At 38.3% G+C, this 14187-nt stretch overlaps 2 protein-coding genes across 7 annotated transcripts in view; one reads left to right on the top strand and one right to left on the bottom strand.

The window, feature by feature from the left end:
* The window catches only part of LOC110448679 (tetraspanin-33-like), a 9288-nt gene extending 6947 nt beyond the window's left edge, over positions 1-2341 (bottom strand). Inside the window, exons 1-2 of one of the 2 annotated variants that reach the window (XM_021495062.1) lie at positions 2320-2341; positions 1799-1971 (exon numbers count right to left, since the gene is read on the bottom strand). In XM_021495062.1, the coding sequence (XP_021350737.1) occupies positions 1799-1924 (126 nt within the window). In that variant the 5' untranslated portion in view covers positions 1925-1971; positions 2320-2341. The remainder of the gene's footprint in view (positions 1-1798; positions 1972-2319) is intronic. The other variant, XM_021495061.1, reaches the window with a different exon arrangement.
* A 1409-nt stretch (positions 2342-3750) lies between these two features.
* On the top strand, positions 3751-13134 carry LOC110448678. Of its 5 annotated transcripts, none has more exons than XM_021495055.1 (5): positions 3751-3900; positions 6304-6464; positions 9446-9596; positions 10892-11095; positions 12152-13133. In XM_021495055.1, exons 2-5 carry the CDS (start codon positions 6345-6347, stop codon positions 12967-12969), a joined length of 1293 nt encoding a protein of 430 aa, XP_021350730.1. In that variant the 5' UTR covers positions 3751-3900; positions 6304-6344; the 3' UTR covers positions 12970-13133. The 5 variants fall into 5 exon arrangements, with proteins under 5 accessions (XP_021350730.1, XP_021350735.1, XP_021350731.1 ...); XM_021495056.1 differs by lacking the exon at positions 3751-3900 and adding an exon at positions 3916-4021 and having other exon boundaries at positions 12152-13134; XM_021495058.1 differs by lacking the exon at positions 3751-3900 and adding an exon at positions 5975-6073 and having other exon boundaries at positions 12152-13134.
* The last annotated feature ends 1053 nt before the right edge of the window (positions 13135-14187 follow it).

Here is a 14187-nt window from a genome sequence, read left to right as displayed (position 1 = left end):
CCCCCCGGCATACAGTATATTTAGGTATCAGGTTCATATGTGTTCACAATACATTGTGTTTGCACTTCAATCCCCAGTAAAAACCCAGACACGTCATTGACGGCACGAAGTTACTTTCGTTTTCCATATATATACATTATTACATAACCATTACGTAACATGGGAAATATTCAGTATTATATATATATATATATATATATATGACTCAGATAATGTCAACCTATCGATGAGGGTTTTTTAAATGTAAAAATTTGGAACCGCAAACATCTACATGTGAAATATATTTGAATTCCGGAAGTGTTTTCCTTCTGGTTTCTACCTGTACAGCATACCCGTAAAAAAAGCCTACGTAAAACACAAAACATATATATAAGGTACAAACGCTTGTGCGTTAGGTGTATATTTATTTGTATGATAATTTCCATTGACCTTGACCGTTTGTTCATTGGTGACAGCTCTCCGGTTCAAAGACCTTAAACAGGAGATTGAAGTTCTACATTTGTACCTAAGCGATTGGATATACATTCAGCACCAACACTTCAGCTATTTTCTGTAAATAAATAGCTGTAGGTTAATAACAAAAACATATTAAGGTACATACACCTGTGCATTCGGTGTGTATTTAGTTGTATGATAATTTCCATTGACCATGATTGAGTCGGCTCTCCGGTTCAGAGACCATTGCCTTACGTCGCAAGAGATTTATATGTACATGTACATGTAGCACCAATACTTAGGCTGCACTGCTTTCAGGTGCCGGGTTGTGGTGCATAACCGCGAAGTAGAAGAATATTAATGTGAAATGCTATAAAACATAAATTATGATATAGATATAGGCCTAATACAGCATTANGGGGGACAGAAGATTAAAGCTGTGCTATTTAAGCTGGGCTATAGTTTGCCATTTAACATATACGTTTGTGATTTGATATTCAAAATTGAAGAAAAAAAAACTGTCAATATATTTTTTAGCATATCACATTTGTCTGTGACGGTTGTGGAAGGGAAACTCCCGGAGATATAGAACATAAAATTAAAAAAAAAAAATGTAACATGTTACTCTATTTTAAATCCCGCAATACCGTGACGTAGATGTCCTTTGCCCTTTCATTAATTGTACATGTACTTTGACCCCGGGACACTTTTGTTTCCTGTCAAGACGAGACCAGTGACATCAGTGCTGTCATTCGCCCGAGGTAAAAATGTGCGTATAATGTAGAAAGAAACGTGATCTATAGACACATGACACACAAAGACGAAGGCAACATGACATGGTACAATTTCCCTACAAAGAATTTAGGGAGAGAAAAGGGAGGAGAAAGGGGGGGGGGGGGGGGGGGCGCTACAAGCGAACATAGGGGTCATGACAATGATATTTCAGCCATGTAAAATTATACTTTCTTGATTCCCATTTGTCAGTATGATTTGTGAATTGAAATCATGATATATGTGGAATGTTGGAACCGTTCCGGCCAATGCTACTAAAATATGAAACAGACTTGTCTATCGGTCATTATGTTTCCTTTACTGGTACTAGTTGGCTATGGCTATAAATAATATTTGTCGTGACTTTTACTTGTTTGTAAAGTGCATGCTTGTTCTGGAGTATTTCACAACGATATATTTTTGAGGACCCCAGTATTATCTAGGATTAAAAGTCAATCATTTATTTGTCAGTTTTACTTAGTGACCTGCAAATCAATGTAGCGGAACAAAAAAAAACCCGCCTCGGTATTGGTATAGCTTGTAGAATGATGGAGGAGAGGAACTGGTCTTGTACATTTCAAAGAATACTTACAAACAGGATAAGGTTGGTGAAGAAGAGGATGTACTTGACACAGCTGCTAACCTCTGACCTGTCCAGGTAACTGTCCCGTCGCCTTGATTGTGTTTCAAACTCTGGTTCCTGTCCCCTATCCTCCATGTTGTTTTTCTGTCACGACACCAGCCTCTAGGTATGGCTGATCGTACCTGTGTGATGTACAGGTAAGAAACATACAGGTGTAATTAATGGCATTACTAAATGCATGAACTATATATGATTCAGAGTGTTAATTAATACCGCTAACAAAGACAAGTTCGGCGTATACACTGTATGTAAATTCTTCATTAATTAATTTTCAATATCATGTCAATGTGTCAGGAAATGAGAGATCGTTGAGCTATAATTAAAACATTCATCAAAACGTGTTATATACGAGCAAGTGGTGTGCCGTCGAAATGTAATTTTTTATGCGATCTGTATGTTTAATTTTAGGACCCGCCCCCTCCCCCCTCCACAAAAAAACAACGAAAAACAAAATTCACGACATTCCCTACCATTGTGACTGCATTACAATCTGTCGCTATCGTCCACCTCCGCGTCAAATACACCGAAAATAAGACAAGATTTAGTAACTTTTAATTCTTGATGGTTCGTCATTTCGGGGCAAACGAGCAAACAGCGAAAATTAAGGTTTGTTGATTCTTGTCTTCTCGGAGCGAAAAGACGAACTTACGAAATGGCACAAATTGTGTCATTTCGTTGTTTTGTTTTTTCGCCCGGACAAGATTTAGTAAGTTTTAGATGCGAAAAGACAAAAGAACTAGAATTAAGGTTAGAATACATGTGTGTACATACATTGTATATTTTACAAGGTTTCTCAGTGGGGAGGACAGCATCCTCGATATTCCAGGGGTCACTATCACTTACTTAAATTTCCATGCGATACAGTATCCTTAATTAAAGCGAAATTTTATACATATCTTTCAAATGCGCTGACATAAATTTCTTTACCATTTTCACTCCTATTAGATATAATCTTGATATCAATGATATCGATGGAAATCCTCCCCGAAAATAAGGTAAAAGCGGAAGTGACGTATAGCTAATGTACATAAGGTCTGTTCGATTTACGCGGCTCACGGGGCTCTCGAACGTTCGACCAGATGATCGATTGGTACATGTACACCTGCGTGCTACGCGGCGTGCGACTTTACCAGGGGAATCGAGCAGACATTGCGTGTTTTGGCAAATATTTAAGTGCGTGCACATTTCAACATTAGACTTCATCATCATTGCTAATTACCCATACCGATTAATTCATTAAGAGTATTTCAACTGTATCATAAACAAATTAACCGCAATGCAACTGCACCCTTTTCAAAATCATTTTGCAATTCATTGAGTATATGTTCCACTGCTGAACAAAGAGTATGACGTAGACCTAGGCCTTGTCTATTAAACTTGGCAAGCAAGTATTCGGAGGGCCAGCTGTCTGGCGTAATTTCAAGGACGTCACGTAATCATCTAAATATATCTCTGAAATGGCTGGCTGAAATGCGCTAAATTCCTATATCACTGTACTTTCGTTTTGGTCTATATGATTACCGACACATCAACATTGAGAATCAATAACAAAATGTGGGCCGCAGGGACTTGTCACATGCAACATAACGGAAGAAATATCTATATAAGTGCATAATCTATGTATAGATATTTTTCCGGTTAAACAGCATGTGACATGTCCCTGTGTCTAGAGCCATCCACTGTGCTGGGAATATCAACACTCAGTAAATACCGAGAGTGGATCTTAGTCCAAAAACATCAAACAACAAATAAAAAACAAACTGTAAACAATGCAATTAATCCCCAGGTCCCTGTGACCGACCAGATCCACTGTAGCCTATTTATAGCGTAGGAAATCTCCTGTGTGGAATAAACATGTTTTTTTTGTTAGGGGAATCCCCTTTTTGTGCTAATCATAGCACTCAGTCAGTTCACTCTACGTGGACTCACACACATGATTTATTGTTGATATCTTATTACAAGCCATACATGTACATATATCGTCTGCTGATTTTAGTATGTAAACGAGCACTTACGCCAGATCTGACTCCACTTGATAATGAAATGAAAAGGTACGTACATATGTACATATATATATACGTTTCCCTGTATCGTTATATCGGTGTTTGTGTTGTACCACGGACCTATCTAACTCCGTAGTTGTACCTGATTGTACCTGGATAGACCTAACAGGTATTCATTTTTGTTTGACCAGTTATCGAATTTATATTCATTCCCAGCCACCCCTTTAACTAGTTTCAAATTATACGGGCATTTTGTCAAGAGTTGGACATGCACTATTTGTATATTATATGACAGTGTAGTACAATGTCTTCTTGTCATTATATTTTTGATTATGTCGTGTTTGCAATTTCATCAATTTAGCGTTTGTTATATTATGTTATTTTGTGTCTGTTGTATGATGTTCGTTCGTCTTTATATATTGCTGGGTTTACCTAAAGACCATATTGACAACATATATATACGTACCTCATGAACTATATTTTTTATCTGTATATATACACTCCCTACCTAAACACACAATGTGACTTGCAATATAATGTAATACATTGTTTTATTATACATATATATATAACAGAATAAAGTTAAAGACCAAACCCCGGGATTAAACCAGCGACCAGCTTTATAACAGCGTGTCAAATTGGATTATATATGGTCGCATGACGGGGTAATAAAACATCATATACCCTTAGTCCGAGTCTCTCTAGAAATATATGAACAAGAGCCGTCACAACCTAGTTCCGAAAGACGGAAGCAGACGACAATAATGGCGCATCAACATGATCATCTCGGCATGATTAAACAGTTACTGTCCTTACTGTGGGGGAACGCGAATTATTTGTTGCTCCTCGATTATTCATGTTTCACACGAGCTTCACCCTCCTGAAACACGATTACAGTGTGAAATCTCAGAGAAACAAAGACTCGTGTTTCCCTAGTACATGTATACTATACATAGGCTTGTTCAGGTCACTTACTCCCTACACTTCAGCAGTAAATGACGTCAGAACAGGACCATCACACATTTCAGTGAGATTTATCAGGCATCTTAGTAATTCTTTACAATATAAAGCCCTCCCTGCAGGTAGGGCGTAAGAATTGTACCTGCTGTCCCCATTGCATGATCGTAAGAGGCGACTATAAATTTGGGATATTATCTTTTTTTCTTTCTTAACAATTGTTTTCTCCCTAATGTCTCCCTTGACATTGCCTCACTTTTGGCCTTTAGTTGACCGTTTGCCTCTGTGAGGAAGGCTTTGGGTTCTGTCCCCTGGCCGATACATACAAGAGTCTGTAAAAATGGTAGTTTCTACATACATCTTGCACACAGGGGAGGCCGTCCTTAAATGACCATAGCTGTTGATATGACGTAAAACAATACTAAAACAAACCAAATCAAACAATATAAGGCTACTTGTAACTTAATTGATCTGTTATTCATAAATTAAGAGACGTTGCGCTGTATATGATATTCGACAAACCGAAAACCGCAAGGACCCGAGATAACATTACACAGGGTATCATAAGAGTTTTTAGGGGTGCCCAAGGGATGGGATATATAACATGATTGGGATGGCCTTTTCCCCCGAGTGTCATATTAGGACAGATTGAAACATACGTCTTGAAATTTATTTTCACCTGTCCCTGTAAACAAAACGCGCACATAGCCGCTACGAATATCGCAACCCGCGATGACCGCGATGACAAACCCTCGGTGGTGCATCAAAGGTCGGTGGTCATCGCGACAGGGTCCGCACAGTACGCTCATCATATTACATGTGCTTGAGGGAGCTTAGAAGAACCTGTACCTGTATATTCTAGAGTATATGTACATCGAAAATGTCGTTTGAGAAAACAACATTTTACAATCCGTTATTTTACAATTCATTCGGAGTTGCAGAAGACGAAAGGCGGTAGAGCCAATTAATGAATTAGTGTAATACATGATTCTTTTGGTACGTTCAAATAACGTATCTTTGAAGATTACGGCTAGCCCGTACCGATCTGTTATACGATAATATATTATGAATGTGTAGGTACACATGTGACGTAAACAGTGTACATATTTGTGTTGTGTAGATACAGTGATACCATACAATCTAACAGTGTGGGAGAGGTTCATATCTCACACTATCGATAGACAAACAAAATCAATACATTTGTAAAAATCATGCATTAACTGAATTGCTAATGGACGGATATTTCGGGCTCACGACGGAAAACGTAATGTAAACAATATGTTGTACCGTTATTTCTTTTTGTTTATGCAATCTATACTACTTATGTGCTGAGCCTTTTAGGGGGACGGAGCGGGGAGGATTCCAAACTTTTCGGACCTTTTGGAATGTTAATATTTTACATACTTATTATAAATTCTTCAGAATGTCAATATTTAACAGACAATGTATATTTACAGACATAAATAAACGTATTGAAATTGTTTTATTTTAAAGAGTCTGTCCTCCCGTAAGCACTGTAAGCACTGTGTATCAAGATGACCTTTCTTAACGACAAGAGAATCCGCCATTTTGAGAAACACTTGCCAGAGTTTACAAAGAAAGTCGACCCCATTGAGCTCCTGCCTTATCTTCACTGTCTGACTCAGTCAAGCAAGGTAAGATTGCAAAAAATAGCATCATTATTACTTTTACGAAAAGGTCGCCTCATATACTTACTTTGTACGATCACATTAGTCACTATGTACGATCACATCAGTAACACTGTGCGATCACATTAGTCACTATGTACGATCACATTAGTCATATGTACTATCACATACGTCACTAAGTACAATCACATTAGTCATTATGTACGCTCACATTAGTCATTATGTACGATCACATCAGTCATTATGTACGGTCACATTAGTCACTATGTACGATCACATAACTCACTGTATACGATCACATTAGTCACTATGGACGATCACATTAATCACTATATACGATAACATTAGTTATTATGTACGATCGCATTGGTCACTATGTACGATCACATTAGTCAGTATGTACGATCACATAAGTCACTGTATACAATCACATTAGTCACTATGTACGATCACATCAGTCACTAAATACGATCACATTAGTCATTATGTACGTTCACATTAGTCATTATGTATGATCTCATAAGTCACTGAATATGATCACATTAGTCACTATGTACAATCACATCAGTCACTATGTACGATCACATTAGTCATATGTACTATCACATACGTCACTAAGTACAATCACATTAGTCATTATGTACGATCACATCAGTCATTATCTACGATCACATTAGTCACTATGTACTATCACATTAATCACTATATACGATCCCATTAGTTATTATGTACGATCGCATTGGTCACTATGTACGATCACATTAGTCAGTATGTACGATCACATAAGTCACTGTATACGATCACATTAGTCACTATGTACGATCACATTAATCACTATATACGATCACATTAGTTATTATGTACGATCGCATTAGTCACTATGTACGATCACATTAGTCATTATGTAAGATCACATTAGTTATTATGTACGATCACATTGGTCACTATGTACGATCACATAAGTCATTATGTACGATCACATTGGTCACTATATACGATCACATTAGTCATTATGTACGATCACATTTGTCATTATGTACAATCACATTAGTCATTATGTACGATCACATTAGTCACTATGTACGGTCACTATGTACGGTCACATACGTCACTATGTACGATCACATTGGTTACTATGTGCGATCACATCAGTCACTATGTACGATCACATTAGTCATTATGTACGATCACATAAGTCACTATGTACGATCACAGTAGTCATTATGTATGATCTCATAAGTCACTGTATATGATCACATTAGTCCCTATGTACGATCACATACGTCACTATGTACGATCCCATTGGTTACTATGTACGATCACATTAGTCATTATGTATGATCACATTAATCACTATATACGATCACATTGGTCAATATGTACGATCACATACGTCACTATGTACGATCACATTGGTTACTATATACGATCACATTAGTCACTCTGTACGATCACATTAGTCATTATGTACGATCACAATAGTCATTATGTATGATCACATTAATCACTATATACGATCACATTGGTCACTATGTACGATCACATTGGTTTCTATGTACGATCACATTAGTCATTATGTACGATCACATTAGTCACTATGTACGATCACACTACTCACTATGTACGATCACATACGTCACTATGTGCGATCACATTGGTTACTATGTATGATCTCATAAGTCACTGTATATGATCACATTAGTCCCTATGTACGATCACATACGTCACTATGTACGATCACATTAGTCACTATGTACGGTCACTATGTACGGTCACATACGTCACTATGTACGATCACATTGGTTACTATATACGATCACATTAGTCACTCTGTACGATCACATTAGTCATTATGTACGATCACAATAGTCATTATGTATGATCACATTAATCACTATATACGATCACATTGGTCAATATGTACGATCACATACGTCACTATGTACGATCCCATTGGTTACTATGTACGATCACATTAGTCATTATGTACGATCACATTAGTCATTATGTATGATCACATTAATCACTATATACGATCACATTGGTCACTATGTACGATCACATACGTCACTATGTACGATCACATTAGTCACTATGTACGGTCACTATGTACGATCACATTAGTCACTATGTACGATCACATTAGTCACTGTATACGATCACATTAGTCACTATGTACGATCACATTAGTCACTATGTACGATCACATTGGTCACTATGTACGATCACATTGGTTACTATGTACGATCACATTAGTCATTATGTACGATCACATTGGTCACTATGTACGATCATATTAGTCACTATGTACGATCACATCAGTCACTATGTACGATCATATACGTCACTATGTACGATCACATTGGTTACTATGTACGATCACATTAGTCATTATGTATGATCTCATAAGTCACGGTATACGATCACATTAGTCACTATGTACGATCACATTAGTCATTATGTACGATCACATTAGTCACTATGTACGATATCATTACTCGCCTCATACCTGCAATTTTATCGAAGTAATTCAAATTTTCCAAAGATTCCGGTGACCATAAGCCAATCACAATTGATGTTGTTTTTCAAATTGACATAATTTATGATATAGTCACATTTAAAAGGCTATCTTGGATAACAATAAATAGATGGAGAAAAGCTACGTGTACAGTCCCTTGGCATTCCATGGTGTCGTTTTGTACTATAGGGGAGGCAACTCCCCGAATTCGATTCCATTTGATATGTTGTATGAAACATGTTCAGAATGGTTTTACTCTAATATTTTTTAGCTACATGTTTGTCTTCCAATTCATAGGATATCATGACACAACAGAGTTATTTTTATGACGTCATAATCAAATGTCAAGCATGTCTAACAAATCAGAAGGAAAGACTGCAGTCATTTATTTATTACGCGTATGAAATATCTAAAATAGGAGATATGTTGTGTGAAAAAGTAAAATTAAAATCTTATGATAACTTTGCAGGAGGAAATTGAAAGTAGACAGCAACACTGGAGCAGGAGCAAGGCCGCCATAAAGATGTATGAACACCTTATACGGATGGATAATTGGTGGGATCAGCTCCTAGCTGCCCTACGTAGTAACTGCCAACACCATCTGGCTGACAAGCTGGAAGGTAGGTTATACTTCATCCTTGTAGCCATTATTGGGTTTTGTGTGTGTTTGTATGGGATTTAAGGATTTTAGGGAGACACAACAGCCGGGGTAATATGAGGACGGTGCCTATGGAGACACAACAGCAAGGGTAATATGAGGACGGTGCCTATGGAGACACAACAGCCGGGGTAATATGAGGACGGGTGCCTAGGGAGACACAACAGCCGGGGTAATATGAGGACGGGTGCCTAGGGAAACAAAACAGCCAGGGTAATATGAGGACGGGTGCCTAGGGAGACACAACAGCCGGGGTAATATGAGGACGGGTGCCTAGGGAGACACAACAGCCGGGGTAATATGAGGACGGGTGCCTAGGGAGACACAACAGACAGGTAATATGAGGACGGTGCCTAGGGAGACACAACAGCCGGGGTAATATGAGGACGGTGCCTATGGAGACACAACAGCCGGGGTAATATGAGGACGGTGCCTAGGGAGACACAACAGCCAGGTAATATAAAACGGATGCCTAGGGAGACACAACAGCCAGGGTAATATGATGACGGGTGCCTAGGGAGACAAAACAGCCAGGGTAATATGAGGACGGGTGTCTAGGTACACACCGCCGAAAACACAAAGTAGATAGAAAATAAAGAAGACAGGAAAGATAGGAAACGAAGAAAAGATTCCAAGTGTTGCAATGGGGGCACAGCAGGTCTATATTTAGTTTCTTCAATGTCCGCGAAACTAGAGGAAAAGGAGGAGACAATCCCCGATCCTAAAAGGGGTCCAACATAAGGTCTCTTACGACCACGCAGTGGGAAACAGCAGGCCTATTCTTTCCCCGAACTTGCAAGGGTTTGTCATCATTGAGATTGGCTGATAAATCCTAGTGTCTGCATTAATATGATTATATCACCTTGCAATAAATCGTCATCAAGGTGCAATTATGTAAAAGGTGCTTATACTTAATTTTATTGCAAATTTAATCCTTGCAATATATCGAAACTACAATATACTCATGCTCTTGGGGAACATAAGAAGTCATCTATGCTTCACTTAACACTGCAAATTGCGTGGGTACATATCATTAAATTTGTTTTGATCTCTCCACGGTTCACAATTAGTATGACGCCAAAGGCCGATAAAGGAACCTCATTACGACCAAAGTTGCAAGCCAGTTCAATAATGCAGTTATGATATTTTGAGAAAAGGAGAAATGCAGGAATAATTTTGAATTTCGAACAAAATTAACTATTTATCCAATAACTTATTTATTATCGACTTTTCTCTTCTTTTTCTTTTTCAAAACAGAAATAGATGATGAATGGTCAGTCCCACGCACCGACCGGAAGGTACGACCCATTCATGCTACCCGGAAACTACAATCTGTCAGGTCAAGGATTTGCACAGGTGACACAAAGTATAAAGACCTTCCGGCCAGAGTTTCATCCGTACTGAAGATCATGGACAGTCAGGACGTGGTTAATAACTGGGAAGCTATGGCTGCACACTTCAGTAAGTGAAAAGTCCTCACCCCACACATTTGAAAACATTAAGTTAATTCCGTATTTGCATAAACATTCAACATTGGGTATGACTGAAACATCCACTTTACTCTACAAGCACCTAACATCCACCTTACTCCACACGTACGTAAACATCCACTTCACTCCACAGTAACGTAAACATCCACTTTACTCCACAGTAACGTAAACATCACTTCACTCCACAGTTAAGTAAATATCCACTTTACTCCACAATGAAATAAACATTCACTATACTCCACAGTAACGTAAACATCCACTTCACTCCAGAGTAAAGTAAACATCCACTTTACTCCACAGTAACGTAAACATCCACTTCACTCCGCAGTAAAGTAAATATCCACTTTACTCCACAGTGAAGTAAGCAATCACTTTACTCCACAGTAACGTAAACATCCACTTCACTCCACAGTAACGTAAACACACTCTTAACTCCACAGTAACGTAAACATCCACTTTACTCCACAGTAAAGTAAATATCCACTTTACTCCACAGTGAAGTAAACATTCAACATATTCCACAGTAACGTAAACATCCACTATACTCCACCGTAACGTAGACATCCACTTTACTCCACAGTAACGTAAACATCCACTTCACTCCACAGTAACGTAAACACCCACTTAACTCCACAGTAATGTAAACATCCACTTTACTCCACAGTAACGTAAACATCCACTTTACTCACAGTGAAGTAAACATTCATTTTGCTCCACAGTAACGTAAACATCCACTTTACTCCACATTAACGTAAACATCCACTTCACTCCATAGTAATGTAAATATTTATTTTACTCCAAATTTTCATAAAAAAATCAGTAGAATGAATTAAGTGAACTAAGTGTTTTTAGGACTAGTCGCCTTTTAAAATCAACCACATACTATTGTATGCAATACTGTCGGCATATTCTGCCTTATGTATGTATATGCGTGTGGGGGCAAAATGATCGACTTAAATTTCTGTGTTTTCCCTTTAAAAAAAAAGTATGTAGCCGTGTTTTATATTATAAACTTGTATTATTCTAGAGTATACGAATGACGAAGTAACCCGGATGAAGTGTAATCAGAACCAACCCTCCTGTACAAAGAAACTGTTGGAAGACTGGAGTCAACGTGAGGATGCCACCCTCAAAAATCTACTGATGACTTTACAGGAACTCGAAAGGTTTGACCTTTTAGAACAAGTGCAAAGTATCACTGGTTACTGCTTACCAGAGATCAGGAAAGGTCAACTGGACTGTGATGAACATGGACGTGACATACTTCTGCCCACAGAAATGATGTTCAGCGAAGCGAACAAAGAAACGTCAATGAAAATCAATGAAAATGCAATGCCATCTCAGGGTGAACATGACTCACTAGTTTCCAGTTGTCAATTTAACCCGATGACCAGACATAGTCAAACACATGGGGACATGAGTCTCTCTCCGTCTGATGACCAGGTCGGACAACAAAACGAGCGTAACTTGTCACCATTATGTGACACTGATATACAGCCATCTGTATCCTTTGTTGGAAAGGACACGAGTGCAGTGGATGATTCAAAGACACCGGATGAAGACATCGCAACACAAGGAATATCAATGAACAGACGGCCGAGTGAGGAAGGCCTGGATCCTATACATACACCAGGGACGAGTAATGTCTGTGGTCACAACAACAATAACAACAACAAAATCAACAACAACAGCAACACTGATGAATATGACGCTTCACATGGCTCAAATGTCAATACATCGTCATACCCTAAAACGATGAAAGACAAAATTATAGATCAATTGCCGCTTGTTGGAATATCTGCTTTGGGCATGGGCCTTATCATGGCCTTGGCTAAAATCAAATAAAACATTAGTTGCATTTGTATATCAACTCTCACTACATCGTCATTGTTTGTCATGCAACACTACAGCATTTATTAGGAATTAGGTTATACGCAAGAGAGACGTTATAATTGTGGCAAGAAGTAATGAAGAAAATAAAAGCATATAGAACTCTAAAATATACTTTCTTACAAATGAAACTAGGGCAGTGTATCGAAGTTTTAACTAAAAAAACACCTAGACAAAGTTTCGGGCATATATTTATATTTGTTTCTCCTAATTGATCTTCGCATGAATATTAACGGACACGTGCAAATATGCGAAAGGCATTGCCAATGCCATCGAAGGTGGTCACTGTGGCCTCTGATTGGCTATAACGTATGGGAATATAAATATTGTTATGTCACCCTTCTAATTTGTACCACTCTTTCTGTTTAAAGCACGTGCTAGGGAAGATAACTCAAACTAGAATATCCCTTCCTTACAACAAAAATGGCGCCCGACACACACAAGTGTTCGAGGTTTGCAAATCATTCTTAGGATGAAATAACCTAAAAGCAATCTAAAACGACAGCAAATTCAACGAAACAGGCAATAAGGGGCCGCTGTGGTGCTAATTGCAAAGATGGTTGTGTATTGTCCGAAATATTGCCGAAAAGATGTCCGGTAGGGGCTATTTTGGTAGCAGTTAAGAAAACTCCAACTCAGAAAGTGACTTATTATTTTGCAGGAGAAAGTGTAATAAAAGATTGTCAGGGTGACAAATTCGTTATCTCTGGGTTAGGAGGGGTCTACTGGCTCATAGACACATCGCCTTTGGCTCGGGGTCTATAAGGTCCCGTAGTTCCCTCCCAATCCAGAGATAACAAATAATAATCCTCCAAACCAAAGTTTCCGCTCTTGATACACGTAATTTCTCCTCACCATTGGAATATGTCGTGACGAAATCTAAGGCTGGGTACCCACCACCGAGTGGATGATGCAGGTAGACTACATGTAGTTCAATCATTAGATATTCAGCAGAAGAACCACGCAGCAGCATAACGGTAAAATTGACCAGTTATGAAGACGGGTCGCGTTCATCTGTAATATTCAAATCGAAGGTATACGTCCAGCGCACACTCAATTTTATTATAAATGAAACATTTTAGATTTAATATTTTTAGAATCATATCACCGTTGTATCTACATTTTTTTTCTAAAGCAAAGCTATTTTTACAAAAGAATATACAACAACGCCAA

The sequence above is a fragment of the Mizuhopecten yessoensis genome, unplaced genomic scaffold (assembly GCF_002113885.1).
Source record: "Mizuhopecten yessoensis strain PY_sf001 unplaced genomic scaffold, ASM211388v2 scaffold4123, whole genome shotgun sequence".
Lineage (NCBI taxonomy): Eukaryota > Metazoa > Mollusca > Bivalvia > Pectinida > Pectinidae > Mizuhopecten > Mizuhopecten yessoensis.
Note: the sequence above shows the minus strand (reverse complement) of the source record. Positions and strands in the feature narration are given on the sequence as shown.

What these genes read in the sequence shown, in the direction of transcription:
- LOC110448678 (XM_021495056.1), top strand. Translation starts at nt 6,345, where the DNA reads ATGACCTTTCTTAACGACAAGAGAATCCGCCATTTTGAGAAACACTTG. An exon ending in GTCTGACTCAGTCAAGCAAG is followed by an intron (nt 6,465 to 9,445) that starts GTAAGATTGCAA and finishes ATAACTTTGCAG; the next exon opens with GAGGAAATTGAAAGTAGACA. An exon ending in AGCTATGGCTGCACACTTCA is followed by an intron (nt 11,096 to 12,151) that starts GTAAGTGAAAAG and finishes GTATTATTCTAG; the next exon opens with AGTATACGAATGACGAAGTA.